Source organism: Schistocerca cancellata, chromosome 8 (assembly GCF_023864275.1).
Source record: "Schistocerca cancellata isolate TAMUIC-IGC-003103 chromosome 8, iqSchCanc2.1, whole genome shotgun sequence".
Lineage (NCBI taxonomy): Eukaryota > Metazoa > Arthropoda > Insecta > Orthoptera > Acrididae > Schistocerca > Schistocerca cancellata.
In genome coordinates this window covers 400,055,932-400,080,441 of record NC_064633.1, presented here as the reverse complement: position 1 = coordinate 400,080,441, position 24,510 = coordinate 400,055,932, and the positions used below count along the sequence as shown (strand labels likewise).

General features: G+C 42.6%; 1 protein-coding gene across 1 annotated transcript in view; it reads left to right on the top strand.

Moving 5' to 3' along the window:
- Positions 1–23,417, top strand: part of LOC126095196 (cholinesterase-like) — a 45,965-nt gene extending 22,548 nt beyond the window's left edge. The window contains exons 4-6 of the mRNA XM_049909928.1: positions 3,860–3,989; positions 14,871–15,003; positions 23,201–23,417. Coding sequence (XP_049765885.1) covers positions 3,860–3,989; positions 14,871–15,003; positions 23,201–23,348 — 411 coding nt within the window. The 3' untranslated portion in view covers positions 23,349–23,417. The remainder of the gene's footprint in view (positions 1–3,859; positions 3,990–14,870; positions 15,004–23,200) is intronic.
- Positions 23,418–24,510: the final 1,093 nt, after the last annotated feature.

The window sequence follows — 24,510 nt, the reverse complement described above, 5'->3', positions numbered from 1 at the left end:
GGTCGGCGTGGTGATGCTGCGTGGGCGTATGAATAATGCTGGCGGTGCTGTCGAGGTGGAAGTGCTTCAGGAGGAGCCTGTGTTACTGGCTGCCGTGTCGCCGCCGGCTGTTCTTGTGGCGGTTGCTGTCGGTGGGGCGGAGGGTGTGGCGTCAGGTTGGAGTTCCGTATTACACGAGTCCTCCGTTGAGAGGGCTGCGGGGAAGACCGTTGTGTGTATTTCCTGAGAAGTTCCTGGTACTTCTGGCAGCCACGCCACGTGGCAGGATGGTCCTTTTCACAGTTAGCACATTTCGGCGGAGCCCCTCGGGGATGAGTACATGCTGAAAATCGGTGTTGCCCTCCACATCGAACGCAGCGAGCAGGCAAGCTGCAATAATTAGCTGTATGTTCGAATCGCTGGCAGTGGCGACATTGAACAGGTCCTTCTTGTCTATTGTAGGTTTCAATAACGACTTTAGTATATAGAAGGTATTTGATGTCGTAAATCTTGTAGTTTTCCTTTTGGGCTGGCAACGTGACACAGTACGCATCTTGAGGTCGTAATTCCTTCGTCTTGTCGTCTCGATTTTTAAACTGGTGGACGTTGATGACAGGGAAACCCTTCTCTATCAGTGCGTCTTTCAGTTCTTCCTACGTAACTTCGGCAGGTAGACGTTTGACAACCACTTTGAGGTCCTTGTCCTCCGCGGCCTGATGTGTAAAAAAGTGGATGTCATTCGACACAAAGAAACTGATGGCCCGCCGTTGATCTTCATAGGAGTCAAAGTGATATTTGATCCTGTCTCGTTGGTAGATGGCCTTAAGACTGCCGTCAATATTCGCTTTCAGCGCCTTGTTGAGTTCCATGTAGTTCTTGGTATGGTAAATAGTAACGGGCGGGACTTTGCGTAGTAAGTTCCGGCCAGAGCCATCTATCCCATCTTTAGCTGCTTCGAGATTGACATCACTAGTCTGGTCCATACGTTCTGGAGCATCTGTAGTATCTTCCGTCGCAATAGCCGCATAACGGTTGTAAGTTTTTAGTTCTTCTGGACGTTGTCGCTTCCGAGAGTTGTTCTGCTTAGGAGAAGCGTTGAGTCGTTTTCTTTGGCGAACTAGTGTAAAATCGCCCTCTCCGTCGGTGGGCTGCATGGTCCAAACTTCTTCAGAGGAGACTCTCTCCATTTCGTCGTCGTCGTCGTCGTCGTCTGGTGGAGAAAATTGTTCCACGTCGTCTACTTGTTCTTCATGCTGTGAAGGAGGAACTGTACTAGTGCGGTTGTCGTATACTTGCTGACTTTGCAGAATCATGTGTTGTATTTCACGTCTCAGTTCCCGTTGTTGCCGATCGTTCTGTGTTAGCTGATGTCTCTCGTCAGAGGGGTTTGACGTATGTTGTCCTCCGCTCTGCATTCGCGTATCGCTCGTCGTGGTCCTGTCCTCATTATGTTGCCTGTCAGAATCCGTTGTCGTTGCAGGGGTCGTCGCCGTTGTATCCGTCCTGTTGGGAGCGGCCGCCGGAACGGCCGGCGGGGCAGGCCCCACCGACCGGCCAGCGGCCGGCCCCGGCGCGACCGAGCCGGCTGGCTCGGACGCGCGCGTTCCGTTGTCCGCACTCATCGGCATCGCGCGCTCAACTGCCTTCTGCAGGTGCTACCGTATTGGAGGATCTTGTCCAGTATTTATGCCCAGAGGGCGCTGGCCACTCTGCCGTCAGCGCCCGCCTGGCGCTGCTAGTCTCTTCCCCGGTGCTCCCTCGGACGTCCGCGCCCCGCTTGGTCGCCATCTGTGGCAGCTCTCTGAGGCCCGTCTTGCGTCGGGCGCTCTGTTGGCGCGGACGGCAAACAGAGTGCCCAGCGCCCTCTGGGCATAAATACTGGACAAGATCCTCCCTTAGTGTTGGTTTGGCGCTGACAGGATTTGCGAATGCGACATCCACATCTGCAATGTCTTTTGCAGCTGTCGTCGTCTTATTTTCCTTTGGAATTTGCTTCAGTGATCGCCCATCACGATCACTCAACATACACTTTTCTCGGGCGTTGTATCATAGCGGATGATGCTTTTCTGCTTTCCCTGTATTCGGTATTTAGCTTCGATACGCTCCCTCATTCAAACAACACACACTTCGGCTAGCTTGGTTACGGAAGCACCCACCATAGGAATATCAACAATTTGCCGACGTCGAAATCACTTAGCTATGTACTCACGACCACACAGAATACTGTTATGGTCGGAAAGACACTTACAATGTGTTGAGGACTTTGCTCAGGCGCGATTTGTGGTCAAATAGAACAGTGTTACTTGCAGGATTCGCTAGCAGCTGCATTTGTGTTGAACCATACATTTCTGACTGTTTTTCCACTTTTGGCCACATTGTGTACATTCTAACTGTATTTTTGTTCGTACTGGATATTCCAAAGATGGAAATTCAGAAGCACAGCTGAATTTAAATGTCTCAGTTTTGAGACAGAGTGATCACTGTCGCAATCAAAATGGGTTATACTTACACGTGTTAAGCTTCTGAGTCTGTGACTCCATGCCTAGTGAAAGCCGTTATTTAATAGGGGCTACTGATCACACCTGGCCCTTATTCCTTCACCAGATACTCCAGTGCTTCCCAAAACAGTTGAAGGCAAATGTTAGGTTCGTTCCTTAAGCAAGACTAGAACGACATTTACTTACCTAGTCAGACCGTGTGCGTTCTGATCCCCCAGACTTCAACAGTACGTTAAATCCATATGCTGTTCCCTACTACACGATCCAGTCACATGAATGTGACCATTACCTGCGTTCGATGTCAATGTGCATTGACCACTCACAGATGATAAACGCCAGCACTAGCAGTGGTTTATAAAGCGAGTCGGGAGAGTATGGTGGCAAGCAGTGAAGTCTACGTCGTAATACGGAAACGGAGAGATTTACCTGACGTACAAAATCTTGTGATCATTGGCTTGCGAGTCAAGGATGGAAACATTTCCGAAACGGCTAAATCTGTAAACTGTTTGCGTGCCACCGTGGTTAACGTATATCGTGCATCGCGCCGAGGCAACTGCAGTGCACCACGCACCATAGATGACAGGGGTGAACGATGGCTGCAGAGATGTGCAAGGGCGAAGAAAAGGGCAACTGTTGAGCAACTGACGGCCTACATGAACCAAGGGGCAACCAACACTGACTCCTCAACGGCCGCACAACTGATGTAGCTGCGTAGCAGGTGTCTGTTTCATGCACCCATGCTGACTGTTGTCCATCGGTGACAAACGCATCTACGAGCAGGACAGTACGTCAACTGGACATCCACTGAGTAACGCCAGGTGGCCTTTTCAGATGAATAACGTTTTATACTTCATCGGGTAGATGGCCGTTGGCGTGTACGCGTGAAACGTCCGAAAGCAAACACCGCGCAAGAGTTACTATCTCGACACGATGACATCTACCAGCAGAACAATGCAGCGTGTCACACAGCTCGCAGCGTAAGTGCGTAGTTCTAAGAGCGCCTGCTTGAGTTAACCAACTTCCTGGTCGCCGAACTGCCCGGATTTAAACCCTATCAAGAATCTGCGGGACTATCTCGAATGGGCTGTTCGCGACATGGATTCTCAGTAAAGAAACCTTGTGCAGCCCGCTACAGCACTGGAGTTGCCATGGATCCAATCCCTGTCGGTACCTTCCAGAACTTCACTGACTTTCTTTCACGTCTCGCAGAGTTCCGAGCTGTAAATCGTGGTTAACCAGGTTTTTGACGGGTGTTCACATTAATTTGGCTGGACCGTGTATAAATGACTACGCAGGGTATATTTCCCAAACTCCTGCATGATTACTCTGTAGATTCCCATTGTGCAGTGGGCAGTGACCCAGTGTCCTGGTGTGTGTTGCAGCTGGTGACGGACCTCTCGTTCTCAGAGCCGACAGACTCGCTGGTGCGGTACGTGTCGCAGCTCTCGGACCAGCCAGTCTACTACTACGAGTTCGATTACCGCGGCGAGGTGCTCGGCAACACTACCTACGGTAAGCCGCTTATTCATTACACTACCAGCACATTATGGCTTTCACACAAGGGAGCAGAGATTCCCACTTTCCGTGGACTTCTTTGTTTATTGAAGGAGATTCTTTGAGGTTTGCAGCTTCTAGTAAGAAACGAAGTCGTGTCATTGGATAAGCGAAAGAAAGCGAGTACACACTAGACCATGACGTAATTAAATAAGGTATTTCAGTAACACATAGATCCTCCATTCAAGCCTTGTTCATTGTCTACGTCCTGGCTCTAGACGCTACTTTCGCCGGTGCCATCACTTTACAATTTAGAGAAACGTCAAACTTCAGTAATTCTGCAAGACGTTTTGAAAGCTGATCCTTAGTATTGATAAAGAGAATTTTTCATGTTCCTTCTAATGGAAAAGCTGCTTATAAACTGTTCCTTTGTTCTGCCCATCGCAAATATTTTTACCTAGAGCTAGATATGCGAACTGCCAAGGTATATGGAGTGTGGGATCACGTGCTATATGTATAACCTGTAGTACAGCTGTATTTTACGCGTGCTGTTGAATGTCTACCAGTTTTTCTTGTATAAGTGGGAAGAGAACACCTAGTCATACAATCTCAGAGTAACAAACTCGCCAACAGACTAGAGATAGAGAGAAATTGCTTTGCCACTGCAAATCTTCTGAGAAAAACGATATAAATTACGATTAATGGTTGCTGGAAAGACTAACGTTCAGCCTTCCACAAGTATGCATTTTTCCACTTGACAGTGCTCTGTGCATAATGCTGAAGAAAATAAACCTGAAAACCTTGCATCCTGCAAAGAAAATACACTGTCGTGGTGGAAGGAAAAAAAATCTCAATGACTGAGTGAAAAATGTTAAAAATGTTTGGTCCAAGTAAACCTTAGACTGTGTTAAACGTGTGTAATGTCTCTTGCAGCGGTCTCTCCGCGATATTTTCAAAAATTTTATAAATTATATAACTCAGTACATATCTTGAAATATCTCTTCTTATCTTACCGATTCCTAAACTTAATATACGATGATTATCAATGCAAAGTAGTTTCAAGCTCTATTATTCCTTGGAGCGTCCATTTACTCCATGGAATAGCTCCTCTGATATCTATGTTTTCTCTTATCAAAAAGAATGAAGGAGATCTTGCCGATTAGCCGTGAAAGAAGGAGGATGTATATGTATGTATTGTTGAGCTAGTCGCCATCTTGATGAGATTCTTTATGGGAAGGAATTTAATACATGAACTAAACTAAAGTAAGTGTGTTTGCGTATTATTTAACTGATTATTATTGACAGTGTCTGCTTACGACGCTGTGTTGCACGGGATCAGTGGGGAACGTCTGATTTACACTGGGCGAACCTGCCGTTTTGTATGCTCAAGATATCCAGTTTATTCCTTCAAATAAATAGGCTAACACGGTCATACGAGCAGATCTCCGGTCTTCCCCATGTGATCACCGAAAGTTAATAATTATTACAAATGTTTTCAGGAGATCGACTGACAATTTTCGTCGCATCGAGACTGCGAAATTGCTTCACTGCCTTATGGAATTTAAGTTAAGCTCAATTTAATCAGGATAGAATAGTATTGAACTGTGTGAATGTGATAAGCCTGCTTTGTGTATGAAAATTCCCTTAATATACGCATGTTTTTACTATGCTGAGCAGTGAAGCTAAATGAGGCTGGTGTGAGAAAGGTTTTTTAAATTTTAGATCCCACAAAAAATATATTAAACGTGGACGGATGTTTAGTCGGCAACGTATTTTCTGCCTTACGATTAACTCCGTAATATAGTGAGCAGAATCCATTCGAATTTATTTTGAACGTAATCAATCAAAATGTGTCACAATCAAACATCTAAATATTTTTGAGTGGAATGTTTGAAGCACGCTATGGGAAGCTATAATAAACAAGTAAGGGTAGGTGACTGTATCCAACTATGAATACACATTAAGAAAATGAAAAAGGATAGCTTGCCTACTGATGCTTTGATAAAGGAGGAACTCTAACAACTGTAACACAGGTTGAACATGAAAGCAGAAATGAAAAGAGTGGTCAGGACCCAGATACTGTCATATCGAACTGCTTGGAAGTTCTACCAATATGGTAATAAGGCTACTAGTACAGCTACTTTCCTTCACAATTTAAAGACTTGAGATTTGCTGAAGATTTACGACTAAGAACTGTACTCAATAAAAACCTTTGTCGGAAGGTAGTATGGTTGTTGTTACGGTTTGCAATCGCGCAAAATTACGCTAATATTTCACCAGTGTTTCCTACTGAAGTGTCCTTGCCCCACCGTTCCCACGTCAACCCAGGTGTCCTCGCTATAAACGTATGCCAATCAAGCTATGTCTGACTCGCAATCTGACCGCTAATTATTGTTTTACAACCCGGTAATCAGAGTACCAGGCTTTAATATCATAGTTGGGCGCCAGTACAGTTCTGTTCCATCAGGACAATTAGGAGTGACACGCGTTCCTCCAGCACACACTACCTATCGCTTGAATGCGACGAACAGAAGCTCCATCTATATACTATTACGTTTCAGCGACATCATCTATGACCATAGTACAGTCCTAAGCTGTAGCTATTTCCAGATATTAAGATCATGCGAGATGTGTTGTAACTATCGTAGAAACAATGCAGTGCTTGTTAAATGATCTTTTTGATAGGGTGGATACCAACGTGCGGCTGTTTGCTGATGATTCTGTGGTGTACGGGAAGGTGTCGTTGAGTGACTGTAGGAGGATACAAGATGACTTGGACAGGATTTGTGATTGGTGTAAAGAATGGCAGCTAACTCTAAATATAGATAAATGTAAATTAATGCAGATGAATAGGAAAAAGAATCCTGTAATGTTTGAATACTCCATTAGTAGTGTAGCGCTTGACACAGTCACGTCGATTAAATATTTGGGCGTAACATTGCAGAGCGATATGAAGTGGGATAAGCATGTAATGGCAGTTGTGGGGAAGACAGATAGCCGTCTTCGGTTCATTGGTAGAATTTTGGGAAGATGTGGTTCATCTGTAAAGGAGACCGCTTATAAAATACTAATACGACCTATTCTTGAGTACTGCTCGAGCGTTTGGGATCCGTATCAGGTCGGACTGAGGGAGGACATAGAAGCAATTCAGAGGCGGGCTGCTATATTTGTTACTAGTAGGTTTGATCATCACGCGAGTGTTGCGGAAATGCTTCAGGAAATGACTCATAAATAATATCTTGAGTGACGTCTTCCGTATTAATGACGTGCTGGAAATCATAGCCACGCTACATTATCACGTCCGTAATGATGAAACTATCAGTGGTCAACACGGTGGATACAGTCCGAGGATGATATTTGTAGCTCAAGACAGATACATCGCTCTTAATGATAGACCAATTGGCTGGCGTTTTATCTGTTCCATGCTACAAGAAATCACACACACACACACACACACACACACATACACACACACACCGACAATGATCTGTTCCATGCTACAAGAAATCACACACACACACACACACACGCACACACCGACAAGGACACAGGCAGTGACATCAGAAAATAATAATTAATAATAAAAAACCACCAATTTACAGTGTGATAAAGTGGGGACAACGTAGTCCCTAATTAAAAATTGTTCCAATGTCACTCCGGCCGAACTTTAGAGATATCTGTTAAAGTGGAGCACTGAAAATTAGTACATCGCTCGACAAGTAAAGCGTGATATTTTGGACAATACCTTTAATGAGCGACAAATTGACAGTCCTGTCATACAAATATCCGAAGCTAACAATTTGTAGAAATGTAATATGGAGCCAAAGCCTTTGCTCACTTGGACGTGAAGGAAATGCCAGACTGTAATTTATATCAACCAGCCCCTTCCCCTTTTTAAAGTCTCTAACGTATCCACCAGATCACGTAATCAAACATTCCAGGTTCCGATCGGTAGACGTCCAGTTCTGTTTGTACCAATGACGACATCCTCCTGTGCAGTCCCCGCTCGGAGATCTGAATGGAAGTCTATCTTACCTCCAGAATATTTTACCTAAGTGGATGCCATCTTCGTTAAAAATATACTAGAGCTAAATGCCACCAGAAAAAGTGATGCCGTAATTACCCACTGCTTTAAGCCATTCTCAGTATCAGCACGGCATGGCTACGTTAGCTAATGTCACGTGAGCAGACCAGTCACTCATACAAGCTGTTGGTCCTGCAACTTCTGAAAAGTCTACTGCCCCTCATAAGGAACAGAGCGTTAGTCTGATACCCTTCTGATGTAATAAATTTGGAGCCATAACTCTTCAGCACACCCTCTTATTTTTATTCTATATTTTTATGGAAAATTTTACCATCATTACAGTGTCACTTGTAAACGCCAAAATGCCATAACAACATTGCCGTGGTATACATATGATGAATTAATAACATATCAATAAAAAGTAGCAAAAACTTGGTAATTCTTTTTGTAATATGTTGTTCTTCGACCTAATACGTGCTGCGTGCTCATATGATAGAGAACTTTTGCGTTTAACACCTACTCTTTTGTCATGAAGTTTAGACGTTTCCACCACTACTCCCCTCGAGGACCTTCTGCTCTCTTCCTCCAAATATTTTTAGCACAACATGAAAGATTCTAATTTGCGCTTTTACTCAGACTCGTTCATGACTTATACCAAGTTCCTGACATTGTTAGTGCATGTTCTACATGCTTCACAAAATTTTTCTCAAATCTCACAAAATACAGAAAGCATAAACAGGCACACGATTAATTTACATTTTTACCTATGAGATATATTCGACTTAATCAATCACGATAAATAGTAAACGCATTTAGATAACCGATAAAATAAAAAAAAATTGCGATAACGATGTTGTACAATCACAAGGTCTGCCACCATTCTGGAACGTCATCCTCCCACAGGACACCACAGCTGGGCGCGGAGGTTCGACCAGAAGGCTGGGGCACAGTTTGTCATTCAGGTACTGTAGGGTCTCGCTGCTCCTAGTTTTGTCAGGCAACAGTTGGGAAAGTACTGACGGCATTGGTATGCGCAACAGCTCGTCTCTATCGGCCATCGGGTGGTTTTCCGAGGTCAGGCACAACGAAAAGTTCACGTTGGCACCAAGTAGCCCACCACAAATAGATGGACGAACCGAACAGCAGCCAAAGTCAGGCCGAGATGAGTCTTCCTCAACTGCCATATGTGCCGTTGTTGTTCCTCAGTGCAGCGCTTAAGATGATGTTAGCAGCTATTATTTCGCGTAAAATCTAATGCACTGATATAACTTCTGGACGAACTTAACTCCCCCTACTTTCATTCATTACTTTATATGTAAACCTTTTTTCTTTCTCCTTTATCGTATTACCTGAACAGAACCAGATAAGACTAAAGAAGCAGAGACTAGCACACTATAGGTGTACAACAAAGCGTAGGGCTCTAGGCAGGGATATGCTGAATGAAACGTGTATAGCTCCCAAGAGATCTATGCTTAATGCCTTTCATGACTAAGAGAGCATAATGTTACTGAAAGCTCTTTCAGAGAACCTAGATAACTACCGCTCGTATGTAAAAGCCGCAGTCGTACTAAGATTAGTGTTCAAACACTCATGAACGAGATGAAGTCTGAAATTGAGACTAGGAAGAAAAAGAACAGAAACGCTGGAGTCTGTTTTCAGATGTTCCTTTACAAATAAAATGTCCGGAGCCCTGCCCCAGTTTAATTCATACACCACTGCAAAGATGAATCCTATAGATATTACGTCACTGGTGTTGGAAAACAAGCTCCACGAGCCGAAAGAATACTTATTACATTATATAACAAATTTTCCGCTATGTTAGCGTCTCTCTTAAGCATGAAATCCCTCAGATACCTCGAACAAAAATCGTATGCAGGCAGTACATGTCACATCCGTCTACAGGAGCGGTAGCAAAAATGACCCGCGGAACTATTGTTCAGCATCCGTGAATTTCATTTGTTGTAGAAACAACAGCTGGTCCGTAATTTGGTATCTAGAACAGAATGAGCTCCTCCATGGCAGCCAGCATGGATTCCGAAAGCAAGCGAAATTTGTGACTAGACTAAGTTTGTTAGTAGATAGGACGCAGCATGTTATATTCGATGTAGAATCATCGACAGATATTGAAGTAACTTCGCGTGTGCCCGAGGGAAGTGAGGTTGGACTATTGTGGTTCATGTTGTATGTTAATGCCTCTGCAGATGATGTAACTGTTAACATCAGAGTTTTCGCAGATGACGGAATTATCTATAATGCACTACTGTCTGTGCATATTTATTCAGTTTGGTCTTGATAAGATTTCAGAGTAATGCAAAGATTGAACACTTGCGTGAAACGTTCAGGAATTGTTTAATATTGCGTTCCTCCAAAAAAAAAGCATTGTAATGAGTAGAGTATCAATGAGTCACAAGTGGAGTCGGTCAACTCATACATATATCAGGGTATATCATTTCGTAAGAATACAACATGGAATGATGACATAGGCTGAGTCATGGGTAAACACAATTTGGTTTACTGGTAGAATACTGGGGAAATGCAATCGGTCTACAAAGGAGATTGCTCAAGTGTGTGGGACGCAAACCAAATAGGACTAACAGGGGAAACTGAACGTACACAGCGAAGGGCAGAACGAATGGTCACATATGTGTTTCCCACCTGCGAGAGTGTGACAGGGATACAAATGAAACTGAACTGGTATACACTTGAAGACAGAAACAAACTATCCCGAGGAGGCCTGCTTAATCGTTCAAAGTTTTAAGAATCAGCTTCAAATGATAAACTTAACGTAGAGCTCGCGAGGACAAAATTAGAGATATTACAGTGCGCACACGGCTATTTAAACAATCATTCTTGCAGCGCTGCGTACATACATGGAACGGGAAGAAGATAGAACGGGAATAAGACCTAATACCATGTACGATAGAACGTTCCTTCCTCCATGCACTCTGCAGTGATTTCGACTGTAGATGTAGATGTAAGTAAACAAGGAAAACCACAAACATCATGGTAAGTAAATAAGCTTTTACAGCATTAATCGAACTCACTGCTTAAAACGCTTCTCTTATCCAGTAGAGACACGTATTTGTTTCATGACAGGCACAAAACAGCACCGGGTAAGAGCTGGAGATACAGATCGAGACTCATAAATCATGGGTTAAATAATTTACTACTTGATAGCTGTCAATGTGCAAAACTATTTCGTCACCGGACGCTGCGTCATAGCTCTGTAGCTGCACGAAGTTTGCACTAGACCAATTGGCAAGTCCATTGCCTCAATTATACTCGCAACAGAACTTGTAAAAATACTCACGCTCTGAAGGATGTATGTTCTAAGATACAGATTTGTGTGGTATCGATATTCTAAGCTGTACCCAGATTTCTAACTAACCTTCTGATTTTTGTCCTCTTACTTTCCACGTTCGAATGATATTTTATACTTCGTGTTTCACGAAAATAAAATTGTTACCAAGGTGTGTGCTGTAGTGGCCAAGTACTTCTATAGATTCGAGATCCAGATTACTGGTTTTAAATCTCCGCCTCTCATGTACTCTCAAATTGTACTTCCACAACTTTCAAAACTGAACTGCAGTTATCAAGCGTCTTTAAATTTTCTGCATAGCAATTTCTATGCTGTGACGAATGTATCACTCTGATCGCAATGTTTCTGGTTACGTCTCCTTAAATTCGAAATCTACATGTTGAGTGTAAGTACAGAAATGAACGATGAGTAGTACAAAGAAGAAGCGACTAGAAGCTATTTAAATGTTGTGTTATAGAAAATACTGAATGGCAGATCGTGCAACTGATGAGGAGGTAATGAATCTGATCGGAAGAAAAGAGATTTGTCGCATAACTTGGAAAAAAGACCGGTTGATACGATACATCCTTTGGCATCAAGCGGTAATTAATTTGGTATTGGTGGGAAGTGTGCTGTAGGCGGGTAAAAATTATACAATTTTCACAAAGACTGACTACAGTAAGCAGGTTTTTATTCGTGTATATCAGAGAAAACACCATGTCAAGGAAAGATCATTTTCTGTTTACTAACTCAATCGTATTTTACCTTTTATAAGCAACGGAAATAAAATCAACTTTTAAAATTCCGAATACTACACTTGCTCAGTGTGCCTGAATACGTCTGCTCACTTCTTCAACGCAAAAGGCTGTTGGTTTAATATTTGTAGCACTGATTGATCTTTATCATTACAATATTGTCATTTTCTCTTTTGATAATGTGATTACCTTTCAGTTAATACGTAAGGCATATGTTGTTTAAACCTTTTCCAGTAATAACCAACTTATTTATGTAAGGCTATCGTAACCGAAACCTTACTAGAACAAGGGACCTGCTTGTATAGATTCATAAGAATAAAACCTCAGGTTTTGCCATGCCTCGTTTATAGAAAATGTGAGTATTACAGACAGTAAGACAGAGATTTAGGAACCAGGTTTGAAATTGTAAGACATTTCCAGGGGCAGATGTCGACTCTGACCACAATCTATTGGTTATGGTCTGTAGATTAAAACTGAAGAAACTGAAAAATGGTGGGAATTTAAAGAGATGGGACCTGGATAAACGGAAAGAACCAGAGGTTGTACAGAGTTTCAGGGAGAGCATAAGGGAACAACTGACAGGAATGGGGGAAAGAAATACAGTAGAAGAAGAATGGGTAGCTTTGAGGGATGAAGTAGTGAAGGCAGCAGAGGATCAAGTAGGTAAAAAGACGAGGGCTAGTAGAAATCCTTGGGTAACAGAAGAAATATTGAATCTAATTAATGAAAGAAGAAAATATAAAAATACAGTAAATGAAACAGACAAAAAGGAATACAAACGTCTCAAAAATGAGATTGACAGGAAGTGCAAAATGGCTAAGCAGGGATGGCTAGAGGACAAATGTAAGAATGTAGAGGCTTATCTCACTAAGGGTAAGATAGGTACTGCCTACAGGAAAATTAAAGAGACCTTTGGAGATAAGAAAACCACTTGTATGAACATCAAGAGCTCAGATGGAAACCCAGTTCTAAGCAAAGAAGGGAAAGCAGAAAGGTGGAAGGAGTATATAGGGGATGTACTTGATGTACTTGACGACAATATTATGGAAATGGGAGAGGATGTAGATGAAGATGAAATGGGAGATACGATACTGCGTGAAGAGTTTGACAGAGCACTGAAAGACCTGAGTCGGAACAAGGCCCCGGGAGTAGACAACATTCTATTGGAACTACTGACGGCCTTGGGAGAGCCAGTCCTGTAAAAACTCTACCATCTGGTGAGCAAGATGTATGAAACAGGCGAAATACCCTCAGACTTCAAGATGAATATAATAATTCCAATCCCAAAGAAAGCAGGTGTTGGCAGATGTGAAAATTACCGGACAATCAGTTTAATAAGCCACAGCTGCAAAATACTAATGGGAATTATTTACAGACGAATGGAAAAACGGGTAGAAGCCGACCTGGGGGAAGATCAGTTTGGATTCCGTAGAAATATGGGAACACGTGATGCAATACTGACCTTACGACTTATCTTAGAAGAAAGATTAAGGAAAGACAAACCTACGTTTCTAGCATTTGTAGACTTAGAGAAAGCTTTTGACAATGTTGACTGGAAAACTCTCTTTCAAATTCTAAAGGTGGCAGGGGAAAAATACAGGGAGCGAGAGGCTATTTACAATTTGTACAGAAACCAGATGGCAGTTATAAGAGTCGAGGGGCATGAAAGGGAAGCAGTAGTTGGGAAGGAAGTAAGACAGCGTTGTAGCCTCTCCCCGATGTTATTCAATCTGTATATTGAGCAAGCAGTAAAGGAAACAAAAGAAAAATTTGAAGTGGGTATTAAAATCCACGGAGAAGAAATAAAAACTTTGAGGTTCGCCGATGACATTGTAATTCTGTCAGAGACAGCAAAGGACTTGGAAGAGCAGTTGAATGGAATGGACAGTGTCTTGCAAGGAGGATATAAGATGAACATCAACAAAAGCAAAACAAGGATAATGTAATATAGTCGAATTAAGTCGGGTGATGCTGAGGGAATTAGATTAGGAAATGAGACACTTAAAGTAGTAAAGGTGTTTTGGTATTTGGGGAGAAAAATAACTGATGATGGTCGAAGTAGAGAGGATATAAAATGTAGACTGGCAATGGCAAGGAAAGCGCTTCTGAAGAAGAGAAATTTGTTAACATAGAGTATAGATTTAAGTGTCAAGAAGTCATTTCTGAAAGTATTTGTATGGAGTGTAGCCATGTATGGAAGTGAAACATGGACGATAAATAGTTTGGAAAAGAAGAGAATAGAAGCTTTCGAAATGTGGTGCTACAGAAGAATGCTGAAGATTAGATGGGTAGATCACATAACTAATGAGGAAGTATTGAATAGGGTTGGGGAGAAGAGAAGTTTGTGGCACAACTTGACAAGAAGAAGGGATCGATTGGTAGGACATGTCCGGAGGCATCAAGGGATCACCAATTTAGTATTGGAGGGCAGCGTGGAGGGTAAAAATCGTAGAGGGAGACCAAGATATGAATACACTAAGCAGATTCAGAAGGATGTAGGTTGCAGTAGGTACTGGGAGATGAAGAAGCTTGCACACGATAGAGTAGCATGGAGAGCTGCATCAAACCAGTCTCAGGATTGAAGACCACAACAACAACAACGAGTATTACGTATGCCTGTGTCTGGCGCATTCAGCTAGGGATTACGTTCACTGAATGCAGACTTTTCCGTGCCTGTTTTTATGATACATACTGCTTTGCATCCCTAAGATGTAGTTCCTTCTCATAATTAGTTTACAGTTACTGAGTTAATACGTATTGAAGTGAGCACATGTACATCCTCATTCGTTTGTAAGTGGACTGCATGGGTACTATTTTTACAGGCACTCCTCATGCGGGGGAAATAGGGTTCCTGTTCCTCGTCGAAAACATTCCAGTGGCGTGGGATCCCACAACTGTTGAAGGGGCTCTGAGGCAGAGGGTGGTTGACAGCTGGAGCAATTTCGTGAAGTATGGGTAAGTACGCTGGAAACAAATTCCTATCTGTAGTAAATCACGGTGTTTTGCCGTTACTCTTGTCTTCTTTGTCGTTCGTTATCCACATGGTACATCGAAGCGCCGTGTGGTGTTGCGTAAGTCAATGCGTAACTGAGTTCCAAGTATAAACTGAAACAATCATTTCATCATGAAAAATGTTCACGACAGCTCGCTTCAACGTCTTATAGATTTGTTCATTGCTTTGAAACCACTGAAGAAATGACGTCATTCCATCGTTCCGGTAATATTTCCGCCAAGTCACGTTTGTATTTATCGCTCTGTTTATCATTTTCATCTTCAATCTCAGAATACAGAGACCAGTAATAATTAACATGCGTAATACAAAGCAGCCAATATAAAACTGTCAGAGGTAAGAGCAGCGATTAGACCTGGACAATTACCTCACGTACTTTGCTAGCTGTGCAACGAAAACAACAGAAACTATTATTGTGAACACAATGATTAAATTCCTGTAATGATATTAATGATTGTACGCTGCTCTCTGCTTCTATCGGCGCAAAACCAGATAGCGCGATTACATGTGTTCTGAGATACAGTTCATTCAACAGGTACTTGGACCTCGCGTTATAGCTGTAGTGACCGACATGTTGTTTTTCAGGCGCTGTTGTTGGTAAGGGTTTTCTCGGACGCAGCAGAAATATTTTAGAAAATACATCAATGTCAATGGAAGGTATTAAGCAATACACAAATTGACCGAGCTATGCCGAACCCTCACCTTTGGCGTACCAACATTACTGAGTTAGTCTGCTTGAACAAGTGTTTTAATTTTGTATCCACTTTCTCTAACCTTCATTTGGGCTATAAAAATTTCAAGATGACGACAGATTTACAGACACAGTATTACATTATAATATGGAAACAAGTCAGGAGCTATAATAATTTTAAGGCTACAGTCTGCTATACTAAAGCAACAAAAGACGTTATGTGTTAGACAATAAGGTTTTAAGGATTGTGCCGCCTCTAATTTATTCATAATAAACTTGAATCTTGGATTAGAACCCCGATTGAGACCTATATCCTCAATCAAAAGCGTCAGCTTCATTAATATGGCGTGAACCTACTCGGATAGCCGATGTCTATGCATCAGGGTGCCCGTCCACAGCTCGTGGTCTAGGGGTACCGTTGCTGCCTCTGAATCACGGAGTCTCCGGTTCGATTCCCGGCCGGGTTCGGGATTTTCCCTGCCCGGGGACGGGGAGTTTGTGTTGTCCTCATCATTTCATCGTCATCATCATCATTTGTGAGAGAGACTACATTGGATTGTGAAAAGAAAATGGACTGTGTAAAAATTGGGACTTCATATGGGCGCTGATGACCTCGCAGTTGGGCTCCCTACAAACCAAATATCATCGTCATCATCACCATGGTGGCCTTTCTGTACCCGATTTTCCTCGCCAAACATCCGGTTGACGGTATCTACTACTAGCTCCGTATAAGCTGTACTTAAAACAGAATTGCAGACATTATCACCCACCTATCACTCTAACCTGTAGGTCTAGGTCTTCTCAGGACCCAACTAAGTGACTGACTGGCTGCCTCCTAGGTAAACCCCGATACTACAAATACGTTCTAAACACACGGAGAGCAGCTCTCACTAATATTTCCAGGTCTTGTTCTCAGGATCTGACAACGTATGTGAGGCATATGCCAAGAGCTGTCTTTCTGACGGATATTTGCGAAGCAATACAGTGGTCACATGATACAGAAATACATTCGTTTGCACCTATACAACAGCCCGATTAACGAATATACCAACGGAATAGTGATGCAAAGAACTATTGCTTGAATCAACACTGTAAATGGTGACTCTGGTGACACATCATACACTATTTAATCAATAGGATCACTTCGTACAATAACCAGCCTGAAATACTTGCAGCTGTCATGGGAGGAACCTAACAGCATCTGACTGCCCCATCCCGACACATGGAACTCTGCAGTGTCAAGGCGTTAAGTTTCCCGGACACTACCACAAGCACACGTGATGGTTTGCTGACAGCAGTCCAGTCCGTTCTATCAACACCCTCCCTAGCAGACTTCACGACCCATGCATGGCCAGGCGGGCCAGATTCTGTTTGTGAAAATTAGCTATGAGGGCGTGAATAATACTGAGGTTGCACAATGGAAGACACAAGCCCAGTGAGTGGCGAGCAAGGTTACCTCATGTTGCAATATCTCTGCCCCATGCATAACTAGAAGCGACGTCTTGTGATAACACAAACGCTCTGAGAAAGTAAAAGTACTTTCTCAGTTCGGTTTCACAAACAGTACTCTACTGCATTGGTCTCTTACTTATCTTACATCTACCACGAATCTCTCACCCAACCCAAAGTCCCAAGCGACTGAAGGAAATCTCGGGTGACTCCTGTGTGTAAGAAGGCCAAAGAATGATCCCGCAAAATTATAGATCAATATTCCTAACACTGGTTTGCTGCAAATTCCTTGAACATATTCTCAGTTCGAATATAATAAATTTCCTTGAGGGGGAAGATCTGCTGTTCAGTAATCTGGCCGGCCGTGGTGGCCATGCGGTTCTAGGCGCTTCACTCCAGAACCGCGCACTGCTACGGTTGCAGGTTCGAATCCTGCCTCGGGCATGGATGTGTGTGATGCCCTTAGGTTAGTTAGGTTTAAGTAGTTCTAAGTTCTAGTGGACTGATGACCTCAGATGTTAAGTCCCATAGTGCTCAGAGCTATTTGAACCAGTAATCTGCACCGTTTTAGAAGGCACCTCACCTAAGAAACTCACTCGCCCTTATCTCATTTGATTTCCAGCGAGCTTTGGAAGAAAGGCAACATGCGGATTCCATATTCCTAGATATCCGAAAAACATTTGACAGGGTTCCCCTGTGGAGACTGTTGAAGTTCCGAGAATACATGTTCCCAAATCTGTGACTAGCTAGAAGACATTTTAAGTAATGGAACCCAGTACGCAGTCCTCGAAAGCGACTGTCCATCGGAGACAAGGTATCGTCAGGAGTGCAACAGGGAATTGTGGCAGCACTGCTGTCATTTTCTGTATGCATACATAAATGATCTGACAGACATAGTAAGCACCAGTCTGCAACTGTTTCCTGACGATTATGTGGTGTTCGGAAAGGTGCCAGCATTGAGTGACTCTAGAAGGATACAAGATGACTTTGGCAAACTTTCTGGTAGATGTGATGAATGGCAGCTAAAACTAAATATGAAAAATGTAAGGTAATCCAGATGAGTAGTAAAAATAAACCCAGAATGTTCAAATGCAGTAATAGTAGTGTCCTGCTTGACACAGTTACATCGATTAAAATGCTAGGAGTTACATTGCAGAGCGGTATGAAATGGAATCAGAATGTAAGGATTGTATTAGGGAAGCGTATGATCGACTTCTATTTATTTGGAGAATTTGAGGAAAGTGTGGCTCATCTGTGAAGGAAATCGCACATAGAACACTGGTGCGACCCATTGTCGAAAACTGGTCGAGTGTCTGGAAGCCACACCAAGTCGGGTTGAAGGAAGGCATCGAAGCAATTCAGAGGCGAACTGCTTGGTTTGTTACCAGCAGCTTCGAACAACATGCAAGTATTTGTGAAAGTTCCTTCATCTCATCTTACAGAGGAATAAAACACTGAATAGATGCTTCGTGAAGTCAAATGCGAATCATTGAAGGAAGGCGACGTTATTTTCGAGGGGCACTATTGAGAAAATTTAGAGAACCGGCATTTGAGTTTGACTACAAAACGATTCTGCTGCTGCCAAGGTACATTCCGCCTAAGGACCACAAACATAATATTACAGGGCTGGGTCTCGTACGGACGCATGTAGCAAAAAAGGAATCCGTCTTCAGGCCACAAGTGGCCCATTGGGACCATCCGACCGCCGTGTCATCCTCAGCTCAGGATGCGGATAGGAGGGGCGTGTGGTCAGCACACCGCTCTCCCAGTCGTTATGGTGGTTTCCTTTGACCGTAGCCTCTACTGTTCGGTCGAGTAACTCCTTAATTAGCATCAAGAGGCTGAGTGCACCCAGAAAAAATGGCAACGGAGCATGGCGGCCCGGATGGTCGCCCATCCAAGTGTCGGCCACGCCCGACGGCGCTTAACTTCGCTGATGTGATGGGAACTGTGTATCCACTGCGGCAAGGTTGTCGCCTATAGAGGCACGTAGATAGTCGTTTTTTCCTCACCATATTTGCGAGTGCAACAGGAAAGTAAATAACTAGTACTAGTGCAAGGTACACTGCACCGCATACCATGTGGTGGTTTGCAGAGTGTGTTTGTAGCTACCCCACACCAGCCGCTGACCCGCTGTAGGTCACCTAATCATCTACAACTAGCCGCCACCTCTGGCAGCTTCTCGTCACCACTTTGTGTTATTGCTGACAAGGTCTCTGCCACCTGAGATCGACACAAGCAATCGAGACACTGCCAGCGACTGCTGTACGAGATCTTGCTCAATAAACTGTAACGTTTGTTTTGCTGCATTACTGATTTCACTGCTGCTAGAGAACAGGTGATTCGCACCGACGGCCTCCTCGTGATCCTGGATCATCATCTTGACATTTTGTGGTGTCAGTAACTACCGTATCATCTTGATGCTTATGAGGCTTCCTGCTCGTAACAAGTCGATCTCCTCCGTAAGAATACTCCACAGGTGTCACGTATCCATTAAACTCATCCAGGTCGCGGACAACAGAGCTCTCCATATCGGCTAGTTTCCTTGGTCGGCAGTGCCACCGGAAATGCCACTTGAGTAGCGCTTTCCCATCGCCGCACTGAAAACTGGGCTGTTAATATCATGATATGTGAGGAGGTGAAATATTCCTTGATGCTGAAAAACGGTATCAGCTATCAAGTCCAGAAGAAGCTCTTCTAAACTAGATGTCATATTGGTTCCGCCTAAGAGGGTGCACAAGTTTATGTGCTTGAGTAGTATGGGCTTTTAGCTGAGAAATAAACTGTTGTGGTTCATTTCAGTATGCGATATACACAACTGTGAGTTTATGTACATGTATGTGTTGTACACGACTTCGTACAAAATGGCAAGGAGAGGCGTGCAGCAGTGCGGTGTGGCAACTATCATTGTAGGAAAGCTGGACATGAGCAGAAATAATTACTTAAAGAAGTTAACAGAATAATCAGAAGATTTACTTAACTTTTATTTCTCCAATTTACGATGACTCATTACAAGTAATAAACAAGAAACAGAGTCCAGGTACTGCTATGTCCACAAGGATGAGGCATGAACGAAGGTGTCGTAACGAAGTGGCTCCGAGCACTATGGGGCTGAATCGCTGCCGTCGGCCATCCTATATCGGGGCGGCAGAGGTCGCTCGTCATCCAAAGCCGCTTGTCTCAACTGGCGTGCTCCAGTTGGTCTCCCGGATCCCGCACGACCGCTATCGGCGCTGCACGGACCTTCCAGTTCCGTTTGCCAACTTAATGACACCCATGGTTTGAGATCGATACATGGTTCCACAGTATCTGTAATAAATTCCAAGCTCTGCTTACACTGAAACCTCCGTTTCGGTTTATGTTTTCCAACATCCTTATTTTGATACACTTCGTAGTTACACTCTCCCCAAAACTGGATATTCTCACGACAATAAGGAACTTACATCATTCCATCATCGTATTTTGGGTTGGAGGTTCCACATTAACCAACAAGCGATTTCAGAAAATCCCTTCATCTCATCTGCCAGAGGTATAAAACACTGAGGAAATGTGCATCTCTCAGAATAACTGCACAATCACAATGAAACGAATGAGAAGCAGTCGACTTTTATTAGGGTCTGGACACAAACAATAGCTTAGTGAAAAGTGAGCAGACACATGAACATGTGGTTTTTATGGTCACCTCACACATTTGATTGTACAGTAAATAAACCGCGGCGATCTTTACTTTAGACTAGGAGGCAGAGACGACATATGCTGGGTTCTGTCCCACTTGCAGGCAGCGCCACTGGGACAGAGCATTTATCAATTAACGTGTATGGGTATCTCATGCAAGTAAGCAAGGAACATTGCTTTCTAGAGTACAGCGGAGGGATGGCCTGAGATTCTACAGCCAGCTCAGTGAGACATTCTTAATAAACGTTTATAGAAGAATTATGAGGACCGAGAGAATGCCTAACTTGATACTGTGATTGTGCCATTACAAAAAAAAAGTCAACTTGGTAGTTGACGAAGAAACTGATGTTATCATTTTTTCTGAGAGATTCAAAACTTAACGACGAGCACTTACTTTTTCCCGGTCTTCAGAGTGCACTTTCACTTAAGCTCGCGTTGGAGTTGAGATTGGGTTCGGACACAGTCTTCTTGCAGCACGTCATAAAGATTTTGTTTTCACAGCTCTGCGGACAATGTGTGTAGTAGCAGAGACTAAAGTGAGTATTACCGACTTATATTTTCAAAATAAAAGGAGTCACTGAGTTTAGCAAGATTGCTACTCCACTTACATTTTCGAAATGATGCTCCACAACTTCTAATTTTGTTAGATTTTGTGAGGCACTGTACAATAGAATGTTATATGCTGGTGTCACGAGTTCCATTTTACGCTTCCCCATGAGTTGGTTAGCAGTCAAACAGCAGAGGGACAACTGTGCGGACGAAACTCAGTATCATTTTTCATCAAGTTTCTGGGGTATGATGTGGCCCGTCATGAATCCTCCCTTGTCGCAACTTCTTCATCGAAGAGTAGCACTTTCACCCTACTTCTTCAATTATTCGTCGGATATATTCCGACCTCTGTCTTCCTCTTTTGTTTTTACCCCCTACAGCTCCCTCTAGCGCCACACATGTCATTCCCACATCTCATCAATCATCTTGCCCCGTCTTATTGTCATTGTTTTCCACATATTCCTCTTCTAGACGATTCTAAGGATGATGTCTTCATCTCTTATCAGTCCACCTAATTTTCAACATCCTGCTGTAGCACAACTCAGTCGATTTGATTCTCTTCTTTTCTGATTTTCCAACAATCCGCGATTCACTTCCATTGTATGCTGTCTCTAAACGTATATTCTCAGAAATTTCTTCTTCAAATAAGGCCGATATATGGCACTAGTTGACTGCTTTTAGCCAAGCGCGCGCTCTTTTCTTGTGCTGGTGTGCTTTTTATGTAAGTCGTCCTTTCTTATTACGTCATGTCTCACTTTTCTTCCAAGGAATCAAAATTTCTTAACTTCGTTTACTTCTTTGTACCCGCTGTTGAAGTTAAGTTTATCTTGAATCTCATTCCTTCTAATTCTCACTTCTATCCTCTTTCTGCGATTTGTTGTCAATTCGTAGTTTATGCATCTTTGATTGTTCATTCCTTTCAACAGTTCCAAAGTTCTTCCTCATTTTCGCTGAGGATAGTAGTGTCATCCGCGAATCTTATCATTGATATGCCTTCGTCTTGTATTTTATTCCTAATCCTTAAACTTTTTTAAAAATTTTCGTCATTGATTTTTCGATGTATAAATTCAGCAGTGGAGTTGTAAGACTGCATTCCTGTCTCATACCCTTTTTAATCCGAGAACTTCTTGGTCTTCCATTCTTATTTTTATTTTTTCGTTCTTCTTCACTTTGTATTTTAGCCCTCTTTCCCTATAGCTTACAGGTATTTTCCTGAGAATTTCGAACATCTTGCACCATATTACCCTGTCGAACGCTTGTTCTACGCCAACAAATTCTATGAACATGTATTTATTTTTCTTAACTCTTTCTTCCGTTATCAAGTGTAACGACTAGATTAGTTGAAATCTGAACACATATTGTCAGTGTTCAGTTACCCTCTTTTTGTGAAAAACATATTTACTATTTTGACAGTTTCGATCCTATCACCTGAGTCATTAGTAAATGCAGTTAAGTTGCGTTTAGAACAGTCAGGTGCAAATTCCCATTCCACTGTTATGATTCACGTCTTCTCTAACGCTTAAGGAGAAAGCTGGTATGGAACCTTTCATGAGACTACGACCTATTCCTTAATTCTTGTCCAGACAAGGTAGTGGTCATTTTCTAATCATCCTCCCTGCAGCCTCTCTTAATTCGTGGATGTGATAACGTCTAATAAGATTAAATGAATAGAAATGTTTTCTTGCTACATATTGGACTTAACCGTCTTCTCAAACTTCCATAAACAAAACCATTCTACAGCCATAAATATTTTCGTAAATCTCAATGTCGTGTTACAGGAATCCCAATTCTGACAATGACAGTGTGCTGTGGGAGCCATTCACCATGTCGTCGCCAAACTTCTTACACATTACGACGGAGTACAGTCTGGAGCAGAACAAGGACAAGGAGCGGATGGACTTCTGGCATGAGAACATCCCCATGTGAAACTGCTGAGCCTCTCCCTAACAACTCATCTCGATATATCAGCAAACAGTGGCTTTCAATAAAATATTAAAAACCCTGACACTACAAATTATTGCTTCATAAGAAATTATGCAGTTACGTCCGCTGATTAAACTAAATAAACCGATATAACTATATAATAATATCCCTGCTTTTCCTTTAGAAACCATTATTATTATTATTATTTTCGTGTCAAGAAGAGTACAATACAGTTATTGACAAATTAAAAATAATACAATAGTATATGCATTAGACTTATATATATATAAACCTGTATACTGGAGGTTTGAGACATTGTACCAACATTGATGCGTAGTTGATTCTGTTACGATACATAAGAGAATATCCATTCAGATATAGTACAATGCAATACAATCTCGATAACTAAACATAGAGCGGAAAATGTTACGTGAGTGTAATAGCGATAAAGATATTAATAATCCATAATTTCTGTCCCATAATACAGTGCATGGTTGCTCTGAGGAATCAACTCTCTCCACTGTGTGTAATAGATCGATGGATATTTTCTTCTTTTGTATGTATATCTTTCAGTCCCTTCTCAAAGGGTCAGGATGGGCCTCTTTAGAACTCTCGGTTGTTTCCAGCCAAACCGCAGAGATGTGGAATCAGAACAGCTGAGTTCCCAGCAATGCAGAGGGAATACCTGTTTCAGCAAGTAATAGTTCCAAATAACATTATTCGGAACCACTGAATGGACCTAAATTCCTTTTCTGTTATGATACTTTCACTGACAAAAATATTGAATGTGTGATGTTTGGGTGTTAAGGAAAGTTTCGTCAACATAGTGCAGTAATTTCCAGATCCACATGAATGATCGTAGGTGTTGCGTTAGTTTCTGAACGGATTCCCAGCAGTTCTCAGATACGCTCGGTATGATTCATATCCTGGAAGCGTGCGTTCACTTTATTCATACGACACCCTCTATTCTGTCGCTCGTCATTCACCAGGTGAGGTCTACGGGAACAACCTTTGTGGTCATAAAACTAAAATCGCAAATAACGACCAGCATTTTGCTGGAAGCCAGTGTCAGTGTCTCATTTCCCTGTACTTTCGAACTATAACAGTTCGGTTTTGAACTATTGTCAAAGTTGATCCTTGACCATACGATCAATCAATCATTCCG